This window comes from Mesoplodon mirus (assembly GCF_964341445.2).
Source record: "Mesoplodon mirus genome assembly, chromosome: 4".
NCBI classification, from domain to species: domain Eukaryota; kingdom Metazoa; phylum Chordata; class Mammalia; order Artiodactyla; family Ziphiidae; genus Mesoplodon; species Mesoplodon mirus.
Window position 1 is genome coordinate 86,326,762 of NC_138979.1, and position 19,913 is coordinate 86,346,674.

Genomic DNA, 19,913 nt, shown 5'->3' on the forward strand with positions numbered 1-19,913 from the left:
TAACTGATCACTGTTGCTATCTCTTTTTGAAGGAAATGGATATCCCATTCTTTCTGAGTACTCTTTTCTTTCACCCTCCCATAGATATACTCAGGTACCATGGCTCATGGTTCTCTCCACAATAAGCACCCTGGCACCCCCTTTAGAACATGGTACTAAATATAAGAATGTAATAGAAATAAGACTTCTGAGTTCCTGATGACATATTGGAGACAAAGAAATAGGAGGTAAAGTTCTCCCAAATTAATACATTAGAGAGCATAAAGTCAGGGATGAAGCCAAAAAATCTTCAAAAGCAGATCAACTCAAAGACTGTGATGGGTAAAAGAGAGAAATAAATACATTGTATAATCTAAGGCATTCTACAGTAGGGAAAAGCACTCTGATTTGCAGTTGAATAGAGATACACATAACATATCTATCCTGTTGTTAGATCCCATTATTGGAAATATGTTAACACAATGCGGTGAATTGGTGTAAAACAAACTATGTTATAATGTAGCAATCTTATCCATTCATCTCTGTTGTATTCATGGCTAGAAGATGAAAAACGAATTACATTACACATTCATGGTTTTCATGTTACCCCTCTGTTACTCTTTAATCACATAACAATTGTCTTGTTCATGAATCTAAAAGCTATTAACATTAACATTGTCATTCTTTAGGCCAAGGCTCTGCTTTGGGATGTTTGATTTCTTCCTTTTCCTCTTGGCAGATTCTAAATCCCCTTAAGCCCACGCCTTATCCCCCACCTCCAAGGAAGCAGCCTCCAGGGACAGCTGCCCCGCCCCCCAAAGGATGCTGAATGTTATGTTTGTCCAATCTCTTACTAACCTCCAGATCCAAGCCCACTGCAAGCCGGGTCTTTCATGTTTATTTAGAATTACTATTTCTCGAGGATGCTAAAAATTATTCTTGACACACCAAAGTCCAAATTTATGCTTCCATTATTTTCCCTTACAGCTGTGGCCCCTGTCACCTTGAGATGATTTTAGTCTCAATCTCTTTGGACCATAAGAGGATCCTGAGAGTCTGCAGATAGGTGGGTCAGAAAGTCATTGCTATGGAAAACCAACAACATTGTATGGCTTTGCTATTGTTCTGAAGAATATAATGAAAATACTACCCAGGTCCATATTCTAATACATCCAAGACTAAAGACTGCTGACTCTTTCATTACAAACTGTTAGCCCATCTCTGTGCTTTATAGACTATCCTTACTTCTATGGTGATGATTGCCCTTGTGTCTGATAGAGCAACAAGATTCTTGACCTTCTTATCTGTGAATGCTCCTGTCCTTATAGTCTCAAAAGCCAAGAGGCATAAGCATTTTTACTCTTTCTTTGTGATATTTGCAACTATCCTGAACTCAAGAATGCCTGATAATATTTTTAGGGGCCTCCTGTCATCTCAGAAAGAGATGTAAATTACTTTATCCAAGAAAATAAGTACTAGCGTATCAGTTTTTTATAAGAAACCAGCAACAAGATAATAATTAACTACATAGTTTCTAACTGTCCACACTCCCTATCCTTTTTTTGCCTTATGAATTTGTATTTTATTTTCTAGCAAAGGAAAGTGCACAAATAAGCAATTCATGGGTCTGGAATGCATGCATGTATTTTATCAAAATATATGGATAATTCAACTTTCATTACACCTTTACAGGATACATTGATGGAAGTGGCTACTGATCAAGAGTTGAAGATGAATTCTGAAAATACCTTTCTCTTCTATTTTTTCCAAAATGTATCTTTCTGTGGAGCAACAGTTACTTAAGTATATTTCTCACATATTCATGTTTATCTGCTTTGGAAAACTGAAGCATGGGATGGATAAGAATTAAGTTAGAATATCTCACACTTTTTGTTCACTGGGACCAATGGAAACAGGAAAAGAACTGAAGCTTGATGCACTAATCATAGGTTGAGTCTATATAATAATATCCAAAAGTAAGGTCTAAAGGTTTTAAGGTGTTTAAATAAGAATAGATGACTTTTCAGAAAACCAAAAGATATTTCTTGAGGTCTACTGTGGGTGCCATTTCACATGCTTAGGCTTCTGAAGGACAGAGCGTTTGCCACTGGAAGAGTGACAAGTACAGCAGACAAGCACAGATTGCTCAGGTTTGTAAGATTAACATGGAGAAGCAGGAAACTGAGAGAGAACAGAAGAACAAAGGAAGCTAACAACACTCTAACTTACTTGTAATAACAGATTTCATAGCCTGTCCGTACCCAGGCAGGCCTACCAAGAAGAGCCTCCTTCACAGAATACAGAGTTGGCTGCATCCCTACACAAAATAAAGGCAGAGTTAATCCATTAGGTGGGTGGTGGGGGGGAATAGAAAAGGAGAGCTGTGGTAGGTTGAATAATGGCCCTCAAAGATACCCAGGTCTTAATCCATGGAAGCTGTATATTAACCTTATATGACAAAAGGGACTTTGTAGATATGGTTAAATTAAGTATCTTGAGATGGGGAGATTATCCTGGTGGGCCCTAAATTCAATCACACATGTCTTTCCAAGAGGGAGGTAGAGGGAGGTTTGACTACAGAGGAAAAGTAATGTGGCCGAAGCAGAGAGATTTGAAGATGTTATGCAGCTGACTTTGAAGATGGAGGAAAGGGCCATGAGCCAAGGAATGTGAGGAACATACCTCTAAAAGCCGGAAAAGGAAAGGAAACAAATAATCCCCTAGAATGTCCAGAGGAAGCATGGCCTTTCCAACGCCTTGACTTAAGACCAGTGAAACTGATTTGGGACTTGTGGACTCCAGAACTGTAAGAGAATATATTTGTCTTCTTTGAAGCCACAAAATGTGTGACAATTTGTTACAGCCGCTGCATCAAGTGAATACAAGAGCCAAGGCTCACCTTTTCTCTTTCTATACCAGCAAGAGTCTATTTAATCAGTACAAAATAGAGGTAATGTCCTATGCTTGGACCTGGAGCTACGGGGAATATTTTTTCCTTACTCAGAGCCACTAATACATTAGTATGTGAGCCAGCAATAACATGCAGAATTTCCCATTTCTAGAAACATTCAAAATAAATATGGGCTACTAGTCAGTCATTGTCCCTTGAACGCCCCCTCTAAAAGTGCCACAGGTATTCAGGAGAATTTAAACTTTCTCCAGAGTTTTCTGAGAGTGTAACTCGGTGTTGTCCAATGGAATTGTGCCGTTTGCCTGTCTGTGACAAATATCAACAGATCAGTATATTTGCTTCTATGGGTTTTAGGAGGTGGAGAGAAGGAATAAATGAGAGGGCTCACTGGCCTCAAAAAGTTCAAGGTGGGGCAAGGGAGGCAGGAAGCGGCGGAAAGTTATGTGAGGTATTAACATTTCATAGCACAGGGAGAGTTTCAAGCTTCCCCTCCCATAGTAGCAATTTACCATAGGTTGGCGGCCGTCTTGCCATACCTGGCAACCAAAACATGTCAGCCCAACTTCAAACCCTCTGCAACCCAAGCAGGGCTTCTGATAATAATTCAAGCACTCAAAAGTGACATCATTTTTGGTGTTATTGAGAAAGTCTCTATTTCCCAAGAGCTCATACCATAATTGAACTGGCTGTTGGCCTTCTCACAGTTGCTAATGTTGACGCGATAAGGGACCGCATCCCTCATACCGCTCACCTTGAAGTAGAACCACTGCTGGTGCTGCGTGCTATTCACATCAGCATTGATCAGTAAGTCGTACTCCAACCTGCAAAGTCAGAAGCAAGATCAGAGGGTTAAAAGCCTTTAAGAGAACTTCCAACACTGAGAAATCTATACATCTCAGGTTCTGGATGATGGATGTAAGATCCAGGATCTTGGTTGGCTGGTAAGTTATAGTTATCATCCTTATCTCACAATGTTGGACAGAGGCTTTGGAAATTTAAGGAGGGGGGAGCAGTGTCCTGGTATTAGAAGAGTCAGTTATACAACTATAGTTTCTGTCCACCTGGAAAAATGCAAGTGTGCTATATTCCAGAGAAAATGTGGTCACATCTGGTTGGATATGCCATTACTATTTGATGTTAGACATGACTTCTGAGCATCAGTCTCCTCAAATGAAAAATAGAAATAGTGTCTAGGGACTTCCCTGGTGGCACAGTGGTTAAAAATCCGCCTGCCAATGAAGGGGACATGGGTTTGAGCCCTGGTCGGGGAAGATCCCACATGCCACAGAACAACAAAGACCATGCGCCACAACTACTGAGCCTGTGCTCTAGAGCCTGCGAGCCACAACTACTGTGCCTGCGTGCCACAACTACTGAAGCCCGTGCGCCTAGAGCCCATGCTCCACAACAAAGAGAAGCCACCGCAATGAGAAGCCCGCACACTGAAATGAAGTGTAGTCTCCCACTGGCCGCAACTAGAGAAAGCCCGCACGCAGCAACAAAGATCCAACACAGCCGTAAATAAATAAATTAATTAATTAAAAAAAAAAGAAATGGTGCCTAAACTTGCAGTACTGTTTGTAAAGATTGAGTAGTATAATATATGTAAATCCCCAGCAAGGCAACAAACATGAATTAGACTAGCAATGAAAGATTTGTCTGTTTGTTTTTTCCCTTTTTAACTGATTTAGTTTACATGAAGTAAAGTACACAGATCTTAAATGTACAGCTTAACGAGTTTAAGCAAATTCATCTGGGTACACCTGTGTGACAACTCCCTGGATCAATATGTAGAACAGTTCCAGCACCCCAGAAAGTCCTTATGTGTCCCCACACAATCACTATGTCTCCAAAAAATTACTTTTTCAAGCTTGAGCAGCAGAATTAGCAATAAAGCTTTGACTTAAACAATATCATCAGGATATTTCATTTTCAAAAATATTCTTATCCCATCCCCTTGGCATGCTCTTTGAGTTGCTCTTCTAGAAAGGGCAATGGTTTTGCCCTGATTCGTTCATACTCTCCTACTCTGGCCCTCTGATTAAATGGCACTGTATAGTGAGATTTGTGGAAGGGGAGAGCTTTGTTGAAGCCGTAGCAGAGCAGATGGTGTCCCACCCCTCCCACCGTCACTATAAGCAACACACTCTAACCACTGAACTCACCATACAATGAATGAAGCTATAGTTGGCACCATAGGGACACCCATGAGAACAATTCCAGGAAGTCTATGACCCTCCAATTGTCTGCTATGCCCACAATGCTCTCGCTAAAAAGTGATCATAAAAAATCCTTGCCTGTAAGTAGGTTTGTTTTCTGTCATTTGACTCTGTCACCCAGACCACAACTGACGAGTTTAGGATTCTACACTCTGGCCAAAGGCAGATATAAAGAGAAAGACCTGAGTAAGGCCAGGAGCTCAGGCACATCCTGGACTGCTCATTTTCCCACTAGGAGATTCCTAATCAGGTCTTCCCTCCTGGATCCTTGGAACTTGATAAATGAAGAGAATAAATAATAAAAGCGGGAGCTGTAGGAAGAAGAAGCTGAGATAGCAAACAAGAAAGAGAAGGAGGCTGAGGAGGAATCTTAACATGCCTGCCCTTCCCTTCTCCATACCAAACAGCTCCACTTGTATTTGTTATATGTTGGGCTTCCTTGAAATATTTCACGTACCAAAAAAAATGACTTACCACTCACCACGTCCCAAAAAGGGAAAACTTCGAAAATGTCTCCTGGGAGGGGGATACAAAACAGGGCTGAGCCATACTGAGTATGGCCCCTGCAGCTTTCCTTACTTGCTCACGCACTTGGATGGCTTTGCGAAGATTTCCAGACTCAAACTTGGAGAAGAACCGTAAGCAGTCAGAAGTGGTGTCTTGCAAAGGCCTGTAATGAAATAGAGAACCTTTGAACATAGGACTTATTGCTATTCTTGGGCACAGTTTAGCATTTCTTAGAGATAAGCTTTCTCTTACAGATCTTTAACCCGAATTTTCACTGTGCTGATTTTAGGAGAAGGAATGGATTATTAACTTAAAATATTCTTATGCTCGTGCCATTAAAAGGATATTCTATACTCCCACCCCCCTCATTCCACTGATGTTCAAGACCACCTACCAATGCTCATCTAGACTGAAGACAACTTTATTTATAATATCGCTTGGCTGGATGAGCCTCCGGACATCCTCAAATATTTTGATCCTGGAAAGGAAAATTGAAAACATTTTAAGGGTTGGCCCTCACTCCTTACCCCATTCATCCTATGGTCATGTGGGAAGGGCCTTGGGACTCATCAGAGAATTATGAAAGAAAAATGTAATCATGATCCAACCTTGAGCTGAATGAGTACAAAAAGCACCACCCCTCCTTCCTTTTCTTCTTTATCAAAAAATAAAACTACACTGAACAGTAGGAATGTAGGAAGCAGTGATGTCAGATTTTCATTTTAGGAGGATTCTCTACTCAAAGGAGTTTTGTCAAGAGCATTTGGGCTGAGGGACTTTGAAGCCTCTGGTTGTGTGAATAAGAGGGCCCTCTGCACTAAGACACTTTTGAAGGAGACATTAGGATTGCTGATGGTCTGGGAGGCTCCAATAAGCCTTTGAATTCTTGTGTCATTTATAGTCCTTGGTTCTGTTTGCTCCAGAAGACTATGGTCAATCTTCTCTCTGAGAAACACCAATATCTGGGAGACTTAAGTAAGAGGGAGGAAGGATACCTAAGGGATATTTCAGATTCCCTCCTTGAATTTCTGATCCAGCTCTCTGGGGCGGGGAGGGGTAGGAGAAGGGGGAGGGAAGGTCAAAATGAGGCCTAGACTCAGGGGAAAGATGTCCTGTCCAGTGGGGAGCTGTTGCTGGGCCAGCCCCTGTGGTGTGTCTCTCAGGAACTTGAGCATGGAGATAAGGTCAGAGGGGTGAGGTCAGAGATGTCAGCCAGGAGACCAAGTGGAAGCAGTTCTTGGGGTCCACCATCAATTTGCTGATGAACTTGCTAACAGTTAAGAAAACTTACTGCTATGCACACTTTGCTCCATAGACTTAGTGTATGCATACTTAGTATATTTTCTGGGAAAACCGTTTTCTCCTTGAGTTCAGTAATTTTCTTTTTAATCTCGTTATGCCTATCCAAAGGCAAAGCTCCATTTCATGCATCCTGGGAATAATCCATCACACAACATTTCTTCCCTGCAGGATGCATTTTTTTTTCCTTACAATCCTTAGTGATGCAGCAAAACTATTCCCCAAGCCAAGTCAGGTTCTATAAGGTTGGGACTGTGGGATGGAGGTCCACCACCTCCTCTCATTAACAAGAGATCAGATTCCAATGTGCAGTAAATGAGAAAAGTGATCCCAAATAATCCATACTTGTTTATTCCTGAGAACCTTCCCTTAAGGAATGATCCCAGTATTTGGAGAAACTGGATAATCTTTCCCTTTTGTAGGATTTGCAATGGATTCGGGGTAAGGGGTTGCATTAGAATCGTCTAAGAAATTCTTTTTGTGGAAACACATGTCTACCACCACCCTACTCTTGGCTCTGAAATGTCCTAGTAGGGAGGCAAGCTTGTATATTTGGCGAAAATATCCTTAAGGTTTTTTTTTTTGTTTATTTTTTTTTGTTTTTTTTTTGGTGGGGGCGGTATGCGGGCCTCTCACTGTTGTGGCCTCTCCCATTGCGGAGCACAGGCTCCAGACGTGCAGGCCCAGCGGCCATGGCTCACGGGCCCAGCCACTCTGCAGCATGTGGGATCTTCCCGGACCGGGGCATGAACTCGTGTCCCCTGCATCGGCAGGCAGACTCTCAACCGCTGCGCCACCGGGGAAGCCCTCCTTAAGGCTTTTAACATGCTGCTGACTAATGCTCACTTTCCTGAAGATAACAGAATTATCTGTACAAACCATTCCACCTACAAAAATACTAAAGAAGAAAAAATATATATAGCTCCCAAGTTAGTAGCACCATCACCTTTGGACTCCACATTTACGTTCCAACACGGACTGGGCAGAGAGAGGTGGACAATGCCCCCAGAAATCAGGAAATGCCATCATTGTGAAGTCAGACACAGATCTAGTTCTTCTAGCTTTGGCCATACAAAGATAGGGGTCATGGAAGGCGATATGCGTCCGATGTGTCTGCAGGAGCTTATCTATTAATTCAGTAGCTTCTCTAGGTCTAGTGGAATTGGAAAAGGAGGCACTTATCCTTGGGCAGGAAATCGCATCTATGTCCCAAGCATCCTCTTTGAAGGACGCCTGAACGTCTAAGATTTCACTTCCGGAAGAACCTATCCCAAGACCATTGGATTGTGCATTTCGGTATGGGTTCATTCCAGGTCTTTTTTGGACGTTAGATGTATGTTGGACCTCCCCATCTTCACTCTGCTCATAAGGGAGGTCTGGACAGGGACTTCTCTTTCTTGTCCCCAGGAGATTTGGTCCTTATTCAAGCAAAGCCCTTTTGGGGAGGCAGCAGTCAGAATGTGGTGGTGACTGGCATACCGAGTCTCGTCCAAGTTCAAACCACCTCCAGGTTTGGACTCCAGTTCCTTCAGGTTAAAAGTGGAAAAGAATACGTCAGTGTTTCTGTCCAAGTAGAGAATACAATCTGATCCCTGTCCTCACTCTCTGGGCACAGAGCTAAGCATAAATCCTGTGCACTGGAAAACTTTTTCCAAAGTCAGTCAAGGAAAGACTAAGCTTCAAGAGTCAAAGAAATGGCAGAATCCTAGAAACGCACACTTGGAAGGGGCATTTGGTGGGTCTAGTATGAGTCTATGCAGTACATGAAAGCCTCCTACGACACCCCCAAACATTTACAGCCTGGATGAATGACTCATTTACAGAAACTTCCCTGTATCCCAAGGTGGTTCCTTTTATTTGAGGATCATTCTCATTGTTTAAGAAAAATTCTTTTTTACTCGGAATTAAAATTTCCTTCCCTGAAACTTTTACCCACCGATGCCTTTCTGCTTTCTAGAGTGAAATACAATGTCAGCTCCCTTCTATAAGTGACTTAGCGTGTACCCTTAGATATGGCCAAATTCATGGTTTATTAAGAATCATAAGAAAATAATGGAGGTCCAAAAGCAGGTCTAAATTTTGGTGGGAGCAACAGCAGAAGAAGCAACAGCAACCAGCCACTGGATTAACATGACCAGGTATAAGGTGCTTGATTTGTTTCTGCTAACAAAGAAATCCTAGAATCAGGCTGGTCACCTTCAGAAAGCCATCTCATACAACCATCCCACTCTCACAAGAGAATGATTAAATCACCATGAATTTTCACTTGCTTTCCCAGGACATGAGAGTAAGGCACCTTGCCCACCAGACAACAGGCAGCAATGTGAACCTTCATCCTACTTCCTTCCGAGGTGATGGGTGTCAGATTGTATTGATAGGACCCTTGCATGCATCCTATCTCTGCCACCTTCTCATATCTTTGTTTAGCCTTTTACTTCCCTCTCAGAAAGATCCCAGAAGCAGAATGATAAAGATGAGCAATGTTTTCCATCTGGAGGCCAGTTTGGATTCCCAGGGTCTGCAAGGAACCCATTAGCATCACCGAGGAGTAGAACCACGGCATACATTCTACCTCAAAACTGCAGGAGAGCTCAAAACACATCGCCTCATATTGCATCAGTTCCTCTTCAGGTCGATCAAGACCAGGTTTGGAGCTCAGCTTGTTCACATCTGTTTCCAAGTCATCATCCTACAATGGCACATTCAAAAAATATGTTACAATCAGGAGAACCATCCTGAGAAATATCGAGACAAGCTACATATGGGACTTTTCAGAATCCTGGGACACGGTTTCCTTGCCTCCAAGTTATAGTGCTAGCCTAGTCAAGGATAATTTAATATGTAAGGTTGTATTTTTAAATACTAAGAAAGATGATAGTTTTTCTCAGTGTTCATGTTAGTATTTATCAGCCTTCATCATAAATAATTTATGTAAAATGAGATGAACTATGTAAACAATGAAGCACAATACCAAAGAATTGTTTTTATCTCATCACCACTGTCTTTGACATAACTGTAATTGTCGTACCTATTCATCTATCTCCCTATTTAGGTCACTCTTTTCACAAACGTTTAATGAGCCCCTACTATGAGTGGGCACTCTCCTAGGTACTAAAGACTCATTGGTAATTGAACAGACCAAGGTCCATGATTCCATAGAACTTGCCTTCTAGTGAGAAAAGGAAGACAGTAAGAAAGCAAACAAATGAGCAAGGTAACTTCGAACAGTGATAAATGTCATGGGAAGAATGAGAGGTGGTGAAGTGATTGTGAGTGAGGCTGGGGTACAAAGAAGCTAAGGAGGTCACTTTTTATTTTATTTTTTTTTTGCGGTACGCAGGCCTCTCACTGTTGTGGCCTCTCCAATTGCGGAGCACAGGCTCCGGACGCACGGACTCAGTGGCCATGGTTCACGGGCCCAGCTGCTCCGTGGCATATGGAATCTTCCTGGACCAGGGCACGAACCTGTGTCCCCTGCATCGGCAGGCGGACTCTCAACCACTGAGCCACCAGGGAAGCCCGGAGGACACATTTTAACAATAACGGCTAAAAAGGCAAAGACTTGGGGGAAGAAATTACTAACAGAAAAAGAAAAAAATAGAGCAACTTAAATTTGCTTACAGAAAGAAGGTGGCTGAATGTATATACTCATATACACGAATTCATACATATAACTGAATCACTGTTGTATAGCAGAAATTAACACATTATAAATCAATTATACTTCAATAAAATAAATTTAAAATTTTTTTTTAAAAAATAGAAAGTGGCTGAAGCATAAAGAATAAGAGGAAGACTGCAGGAGTCAAAATTCCATACGCAGGTATGATGCTGAGCCTTCCAGGCTCTGGGGAGGAGGTCGTAACCTCCTACTATACCTGTATCCCTTTGTACATTTAAAAGTTTACCGAGTCACCATCAGCCTTTTCTTCATTGGGATGAATAATACCAGACCTTTTATTTCTTCTTCTAGATCATCATTTCATAATAGATTAACAGTGACGGTGACTCTCCTCCAAACACTTCTGTATTTTTCAAATGTTATAGAATGTTACAGAGAAAGGACATAGTTCAATCTCTTCATCTTTCTGTGCCTCTCCCAGATCAAGTTTCCCTAATAAAATGGGGGGGGGGGAATCCACCCTATATTTTAGGAATCTATTTTGTTAGTTAAGGAAAAACCTGATAGTCCTGAAAGCCTGGCTTATTATTCCTGAAATCAAATAAATGTGGAAAATAAATGTTATATTCCTGGGTTTCCCTGGTGGCGCAGTGGTTAAGAATCTGCCTGCCAGTGCAGGGGACATGGCTTTGAGCCCTGGTCCGGGAATATACCACATGCCCCGGAGCAACTAAGTCTGTGCGCCACAACTACTGAGCCTGTGCCCTAGAGCCTGTGAGCCACAGCTACTGAAGCCCACGCACCTAGAACCCGTGCTCCTCAACAAGAGAAGCCACCACAATGAGAAGCTCGTGCACCGCAACGAAGAGTAGCCCCCGCTCACCGCAACTAGAGAAAGCCCGCACACAGCAACGAAGACCCAATGCAGCCAAAAAAATAAATAAATAAGAGGGTTAACATAAATTTTTTTTAAAATCATTTTAAAAAATGTTATATTCCTGATTCAGGGGAAAAAGTGCAATATTCCATCCATCTTCTGCAATTTTTCTCCAAGCTTTAAATTAAAAGAAATATAGATCCCATGAGGTTGATATAAGGATATTTTCAGATACAGTGCATACCAGGCCCAAACTCCTTAGCCTGGTATTGGAGATCCCAACACTTATCCTTTCCAGCTTCATCTGTCAGGTCTTCCTTCCCTTCACCATCTCTGCTACAGCCTCAGCCATGCCCCAAGGTGGCACCAATAGAAATGCAACCTGGCAGGCCTTGAGAAGCATCTCCCCACCAGCAAGTAAGGTTGGTACGTCTGGAATGAGGAGCGTCAGGTAACCCATGAGCTTCAGCCTATCTAGGTGCCCTACTCAGCCTTAGAGCAGGTGTTAGCAAACTATAGACCACTGCTTGTTTTTGGAAATAAAGTTTTATCGGATCACAGTCATGCCCATTCATTTATATACTGCCTGTGATGGCTTTCTCAGTATTAACAGCAAAGTGGAGTACTTGTAACAGAGATCATCTCTGGTCCTCAAAGTTTGAACCTTGGCCTCTGAATCTCCAGGCACTCAAGCAGGTTGTCAACTACTTCTGTATTTTATAAACACCCTTTATAAATACGCTTATATTTATTTAGGAGTGGACCAGCTTCTCTGTCCTCTCAGCAACCCAGAGAAGCTTCATCATTTAGGATTTTGGTACCCATCTAACCCAGATAACTCCCTCCCTCCTCAGGTTCGACCCTTCCAATATTGACTTTCCCCAGCCTTAGATTTGAGTTCAACACCCTTTTGAAGGTGCCGATTCAAACTCTGGTAGAGACAATCCCCAAGTTTACTAGACTGAATTCTTTGAAGATAAAAACTATGTCTTATTTGCTTTTGTATCATATTAACATCCCTAAGATCTTAGCATGCTGCCTCACATATGGATCATATCCAAGAAAATACCTGAAAGAAATAAAAAGTTTAAGAGGAGGAAAGGAGGGAAGAAAGCAAGGAAGAGCTTGAATTCACCCTTTCTGTCCTCCTCGTCTTCAGAGTCTGTCCAAATCTAATGTCTGTGTTCCTTAAGAAAACAAACAAACAAACATGGCTAACCTCTAGTCTATATTCGTTATAAGTTTCTCTTTCCTTATGATGACATTCACAGTTTTCAATCAAAGAACAGCACCCAACTATACACTCTCAAGACGCTTTACAGATATAAGTTCCTTTTAATCATTCTTTCTAAGAGGCTTCTCCCAATTGTTAACTAAGATTTTCAAAGGAAAAGGCCACAAGTTAAAGGCCTGCATCCATTCTCTGACCAGAAATAAATACTCTTGGCTTCTTGCCCACATAACTTGCAGCAAATGCTGTTGGGTTCTCCAAGGGAAAACCCGGTTCCCTGTCTCCTGCTACACCCCAGAATCAAGCCCTTACTCTGATGTTCCTCTGTTTCTCTATAAGGCATGCTCGCACACTTACTTCTCACCTTCTCCTCAGCTCGAAGGCTCTTGACGAATTATTTCCAGGCCCTCACTTATTTGTCTTATGCTTCCTTCCCAGCTGGATTGATTTATTTGTTTAGATTCCTCTCCACCCCAACCCACCATCATCTGCAGAGTGGGGGTAAGGAGACGGTCTGAAAGCTCTCCCCCGACCCCATGCTGTGTGAAGTCGAGCACCAGCCTGCAGCTTGTCCCTCCACATCAGATACAAGAGGTGACTGATGCTACACATCAAACATTCAGCTATCAAAGAGCCAGCAAGAGGGGTGGGAAAGTGGCATTGATGAATGACTGCAGCAGCCCAGTATTATTCAAATAATTCAGCAAGTTCTCCACAGGCCTGCATCGGCAAGTCACAGCAAAGAGCCAATTTGCTACTGATGACTTCAGAAATGATTCTATTTATCAACAAAACCCTGAGCACACCAGAATAGCAACAGCAGCCTTAACCTAGAGACCTGGCTAAGAGGTAGTCCCTCTATGTCTGCTACTACCATTAGCAAGGTGAGTGAGAGAACGCAAAAAGTCTCTTTCTCCCTAGGCAGATGTGTAGATGGAATGGTATGTAAAAAGAAAGGAAGAGAGGGAGGGGGAGAGGAGGATGGATGGATGGATAGTAGATAGATAGACAAGTAGATAGATAGATAGATAGATTTTTTAATCCAGATTTCATCTCCAGGAATGTCATAAAAGGTAGCATTTACTTCTCAGTCTTATTTTGCAGATGTCAAAACTAAGGAACTATAACTTGAAGGGACTTGTCCAAGTCGATGTCCACCAACAGAGATGGGGACAGAATTATAACTCGTAGATAAATTATCATTATTCTAGAGCAGTGGTTCTTAACCACAGGGTGATTTTTGCCCCGCAGGGATATTTGGCAAGTCCCAGAGACAGTTTTGATTCATGACTGGGGGGCAAAGGGGTGGATGTCACCAGCATCTTGTGGATTGAGGTCAGGAGTGCTGCTAAACATCGTATAATGCACAGGACAACCCCCCATGACAAAGAATTATCCAGCCAGAATGCCAAGGTTTAGAAACCTTTTTCTAGAAATGCTGTCAGTAAACTATGCCCCACTGTCTGCTTTTGTGGAACACAGTCATGCCCTATTGTTTACACATTGTCTATGGTTGCTTTTGTGCTACACCAGCAAAGTTGAGTTGTTGTGACAGAAACTGTATCGTCCACAAAGCGTAGAGTAATGATTATCTGACCTTTCATAGAGAGTTGGCTGATCTCCATTCTATAGCATAGGTTATTATTGATAGAGACTAAAAGGCACTACTTCCTTGCTGGCCAGGATACGTGCCATACAACCCAAAGGAGCACAGTTCACATACTCCAAGGTAAATGGAATTGTACAATGCAGTGGTCCTGTGTATAGATTGGGTAGATGAGAAGAGTGACTTACAAAGACAGTGGAGATCTACTAGAAAAAGTTTCCTAGGAAGTCTTTCCATGGTCTCTTAGCCTGAATATCCTTCACATTCATTAAATACACCAACCCTAAATGTCTACCTCAGGCTTATCCTGATGGAATATTAGTGCCTTGATAATAGATAGCCTCTGACTTGACGATGGGATTGTACTGGGCCTACCAAGACAAAAATGACAACTTGGAGATCAGTAGCCATCATTTAGTGAGCATCAGTATCTGCCAGGACTTAAAGTGGAAACGCAAAAGTCCATCCTTAAAATTTACCCTGGGCGGGACTTCCCTGGTGGCACAGTGGTTAAGAAACTGCCTGCCAATCCAAAGGACATGGCCCGGGAAGATCTCACATGCCGTGGAGCAACTAAGCCCATGCACCACAACTACTGAGCCTGCACTCTAGAACCCACGAGCCGCAACAACCTAGCCTGCATGTCACAATTACTGAAGCTCGTGTGCCTAGAGCCCATGCTCTGCAATGAGAAGCCACTGCAATGATAAGTCCATGCACCTCAATGAAGAGTAGCCCCCGCTCACTGCAATTAGAGAAAGCCCAAGGGCAGCAACAAAGACCCAAAGTAACCATAAATAAATAAATTAATTAATTTAAAATTCTGAAAAAAATTTTACCCTGGGCTTAGCTGAACATAGAAAGGGACATTTTCCTTTGTAGAATTATGAATGTAGAGATCATTAGAAGCAAGGGCTAGTGTACCTACTTCCTCTTTCACATCTTCTGAATCTGAGTCTTTGTCCTCTTCTTCGTCTCCATCATCTTCAAAATCTTCTGAGTGGGAAAAAAAAAAACAGAGGTGAAAAGGATGAGGCTTCCCCTTTGCCTTGGATTGAGATTCTCGCTACCCAATGCTTAGTACTTCCCACAGGTAAGGGGCCATTATTAAGTGTACAGGATCCCAAAACACGCTTACACTTATCATATGTGTAAATCATGAGCACATAGGTACGTGAGAGCACTATATCATGATGTCTAAACTGCTGTCCCACACTGAATGCAAAATGAGTGCAGAATAAAATGACACATGAATACCATTCTGGCTTCCTTCACCCAATATAGAAGTATTTATGCAACTACTATGTAGAAGTATTTATGCAACTAATGTTGCCAGAGTTTAGTGATCACATAGATGTCAAAGCTGTTGTAATGTAGACAGCACTTTGATTGATTCCCTAATTTTAATACGAAGGAACTGATTTAAAACAAAAGTCCACAGAAAGCACGCAGTGTCATTGTGACAAGATGATGCCTGTGGAAAATCTGTTCCCTGGAAGGAGGACAAGGTTGAAAAGCACTAGTATCTTCTGACAACAAAACCTTCTCGGAGATTGGATAATCATACTTTCAAGTATTCTAAAATGACTTGCATGGGGTGGCAAAACAGCAAAAGTTTGATTTCAATTTCATCCTGAGGGCAAATTAATTCCAGAACCAGTCTGTATGGTGGAGGGACTCCATCATGGGATTGCAAATAGATTTTTTAAAATCAGCTGAGATGACTCTACAGGCATTCCATAGCTACCAGGCAAAGTGCCAACAGTTAATAATTAAGGACAAAATTAATAAGCTTGGTATTATGAAAAACTAGCTTTCTCATACATGTCTCTAATTACTTATTAGATAATCACCGTTGATCTGTTAAAAAAATTGATTCTACTTTCATCCACATTCCTCTGAAATAGTATCCAAATGCAAAAGTTCATCATAAAGCTCATAACTATGAGCAAAATAAGTACAGAACTACCCACATACTTTATCTTCAGTTAGAACACGTGGAGGTTCAGAGGTGGTGCTCCCAGGGACTGGGAAGGAATAAGCACTGCTGGCTGTGACCAAGGGAAGTGGACTCTTAGGGTAGCATTGCCTCAGGATCTGAAGCACAAGGGAGATGAGAGACTCCAGACTTTTGTCATCCAGGCAGTTCTGAACAAAGAGAAGATCATATCAGACACTGACATCTTGTGTGGAGTCCCTTTGCTATAATGTTATTTTAAGTAATGGATTACACGCAGCCTAAATGGACAGTAATAGCCTTAATGTAGAACTTCTAATCTGAACATTCTAATGTAGAATTTTGTCTAACACAGGATCTGCTTTGGTCCAGTGTGTAATCTGCATTTTTATTTCTCTTTTACAGCTAATATATTACTGGAATGAATGTAGTCTGAAAATAGACTTCAGAGACTTTCAAGGGATGCTGCACCTAAGGTAAAACATGGTCCAGAATAGCTGAGGGAAGAGGAGGTAATGGCATCTTCCTTCAACCATCCATGTGTTGTTGTGAATTATTGCCTAAATTAGAGAATGAGTAGCTGAATTGATAGAAGTCTTACTTTTCTCTTTTCGCTATGATCTGAAGAGAAAAATATCAAGGAAAAAGATAAAATATGAAATCAGAAGGAAGACTAAGAGAATCCCAAGTACTGAAATCAAATAACATGCTTCTTCTCAAAGCCCACAGTAGTGATCTCTCTTGGTATCTACACAAAGCAAAGAAAAATTGGGTTTGCAGATGTAACATTTTGATACTGATGGAACATGACAAGACCCTTCTTTTCAGACACTGTGAAAAATGTAAGAACAAGTTTACTAAATTGAGAGACAGAGAGTTGGGAGTAGTCAGTATGTCTTTGGCAAAAATATGGCCATTTTCTGCAGTCCCTTAGTAAATGTTTTGTCTACTGACTTGATACAGAAAGTTGACTAATGTAAGCCTCCAGTTTGGTATTCTTAAGGGGTCTCCATTAAGCTCTAAGGCCAAGAAGTCATAGTAGGAGATATGCAGGATGCTTAGAACATACCACAGGGCAGTGACTGTCTACAATTATGCCATGCATGGTACCTCCAGGCCCACATTATGGGCTGCTCCACAGGAAAGAACATGGAGGAAAAACATTTCATAAAATTTAAGCCATGGATTCACGCTACCCAAATGACTCCAAAGTAAAAAAAAATGTAAGCCAACTTTCAAAACAGAAATTTCTTAATAAAATCAACAATGCTATTTCCGAGGAGGAGCTTCAAGATGGTGGAAGAGTAAGACGCGGAGATCACCTTCCTCCCCACAAATACATCAAAAATACATCTACACGTGGAACAGCTCACACAGAACACCTACTGAATGCTGGCAGAAGAACTCAGACCTCCCAAAAGGCAAGAAACTCCCCACGTACCTGGGTAGGGCAAAAGAATAAAGAAAACAGAAGAATAGGGACGGGACCTGCACCAGTGGGAGGGAGCTGTGAAGGAGGAAAGGTTTCCACACACTAGGAAGCCCCTGCGTGGGCAGAGACTGCGGGTGGCGGAGGGGGGAAGCTTCGGAGCCACGGAGGAGAGCGCAGCAATAGGGGTGCGGAGGGCAAAGCGGAGAGATTCCCGCACAGAGGATCAGTGCCAACCAGCACTCACCAGCCTGAGAGGCTTGTCTGCTCCTCTGCTGGGGTGGACGGGGGCTGTGAGCTGAAGCTCCGGCTTCGGAGGTCAGATCCCAGGGAGAGGACTGGGGTTCGTTGCATGAACAGCCTGAAGGGGCCTAGTGTGCCACAGCTAGCTGGGAGGGAATCAGGGAAAATGTCTGGAGCTGCCAAAGACGCAAGAGACTTTTTCTTGCCTCTTTGTTTCCTGGTGCGCAAGGAGGGGGGATTAAGAGCGCTGCTTAAAGGAGCTCCATAGACGGGTGCGAGCCACGGCTAACAGCACAGACACCAGAGACGGACTTGAGATGCTAAGGCTGCTGCTGCCACCACCAAGAAGCCTGTGTGCGAGCACAGGTCACTCTCCACACCTCCCCTCCCGGGAGCCTGTGCAGCCCGCCACTGCCAGTGTCCCGTGATCCAGGGACAACTTCCCCGAGAGAACGCACAGCGTGCCTCAGGCTGGTGCAACGTCATGCCAGCCTCTGCTGTCGCAGGCTCGCCCCTCACTCCGTACCCTTCCCTCCCACCCTGGCCGGAGTGAGCCAGAGCCCCCAAATCAGCTGCTCCTTTAACCCTGTCCTGTCTGAGCGAAGAAAATATGCCCTCAGGCGACCTACACACAGAGGCGGGGACAAATCCAAAGCTGAAGCCTGGGAGCTGTGCGAAAAAGAAGAGAAAGGGAAATCTCTCCCAGCAGCCTCAGCATCAGCAGATTAAATATCCACAATCAACTTGATGAACCCTGCATCTCTGGAATACCTGAATAGAGAACAAATCATCCCAAATTGAGGCAGTAGACTTTGGAAGCAATGATATATATATATATATATATATATATATATATATATATATATATTTCTTTTTCTGTTTTCCTGAGTGTGTATGTGTATGCTTCTGTTTGTGAATTTGTCAGTATAGCTTTGCTTTTTACCATTTGTCCTAGGGTTCTGTCTGTCCATTTTTTGGTGTGTGTGTGTGTGTGTGTGTGTGTTTGTGTGTTTTGCTATACTTTTTAGTGCTTCTTATCATTGGTGGATTTGTTTTTGGTTTGGTTGCTCTCTTCTTTCTGTTTTATTACTTTAAATTTTTTTTCTTATTTTTAATATTTCTTATTTTTTATTTTAATAACTTTCTTTTACTTTATTTTATTTTATTCTTTCTTTCCTTCTTTCTTTCTCTTTTTCTCCCTTTTATTCTGAGTCGTGTGGATGACAGGGTCTTGGTGTTCTGGCCGGGCATCAGGCCTGTGCCTCTGAGGTGGGAGAGCCGAGTTCAGGACATTGGTCCACCAAAGACCTCCCAGCTCCACATAATATCAAACGGCGAAGATCTCCAAGAGATCTCCATCTCAACACCAAGACCCAGCTCCACTCAATGACCAGCAAGCAACAGTGCTGTACACCCTATGCCAAACAACAAGGAAGACAGGACCACAACCCCACACATTAGCAGAGAGGCAGCCTAAAATCATAATAAGGTCACAGACACACCAAAACACACTGCCGGACGCAGACCTGCCCACCAGAAAAGCAAGATACAGCCTCATCCACCAGAACACAGGCACTAGTCCCCTCCACCAGGAAGCCTACACAACCGACTGAACCAACCTTAGCCACTGGGGGCAGACACCAAAAACAACGGGAACTACGAACCTGCAGCCTGTGAAAAGGAAACCCGAAACATAGTAAGTTAAGCAAAATAAGAAGACAAACACACAGCAGATGAAGGAGCAAGATAAAAACCCACCAGACCTAACAAATGAAGAGGAAATAGGCAGCCTACCTGAAAAGGATTTCAGAATAAGGATAGTAAAGATAATCCAACATCGTGGCAATAGAATGGAGAAAATATAAGAAACGTTTAAAAAGGAACTAGAAGAACTAAAGAGCAAACAAACAATCATGAACAACACAATAAATGAAACTAAACATTCTCTAGAAGGGATCAACAGCAGAATAACTGAGGCAGAAGTATGGATAAGTGACCTGGAAGATAAAAGAGTGGAAATAACTACTGCAGAG

The 19,913-nt window shown here is 42.5% G+C and overlaps 1 protein-coding gene across 1 annotated transcript in view; it reads right to left on the bottom strand.

Annotated features, from left to right (window-relative positions):
• Positions 1-19,913, bottom strand: part of LOC309802868 (uncharacterized protein) — a gene marked incomplete at its 5' end in the record, with an annotated part of 160,387 nt that overhangs the window by 68,829 nt on the left and 71,645 nt on the right. The window contains 9 exon segments of the mRNA XM_082618750.1: positions 2,209-2,296; positions 3,563-3,704; positions 5,689-5,779; positions 6,011-6,094; positions 7,862-8,231; positions 8,234-8,441; positions 9,488-9,604; positions 15,180-15,245; positions 16,226-16,399. Coding sequence (XP_082474876.1) covers positions 2,209-2,296; positions 3,563-3,704; positions 5,689-5,779; positions 6,011-6,094; positions 7,862-8,231; positions 8,234-8,441; positions 9,488-9,604; positions 15,180-15,245; positions 16,226-16,399 — 1,340 coding nt within the window.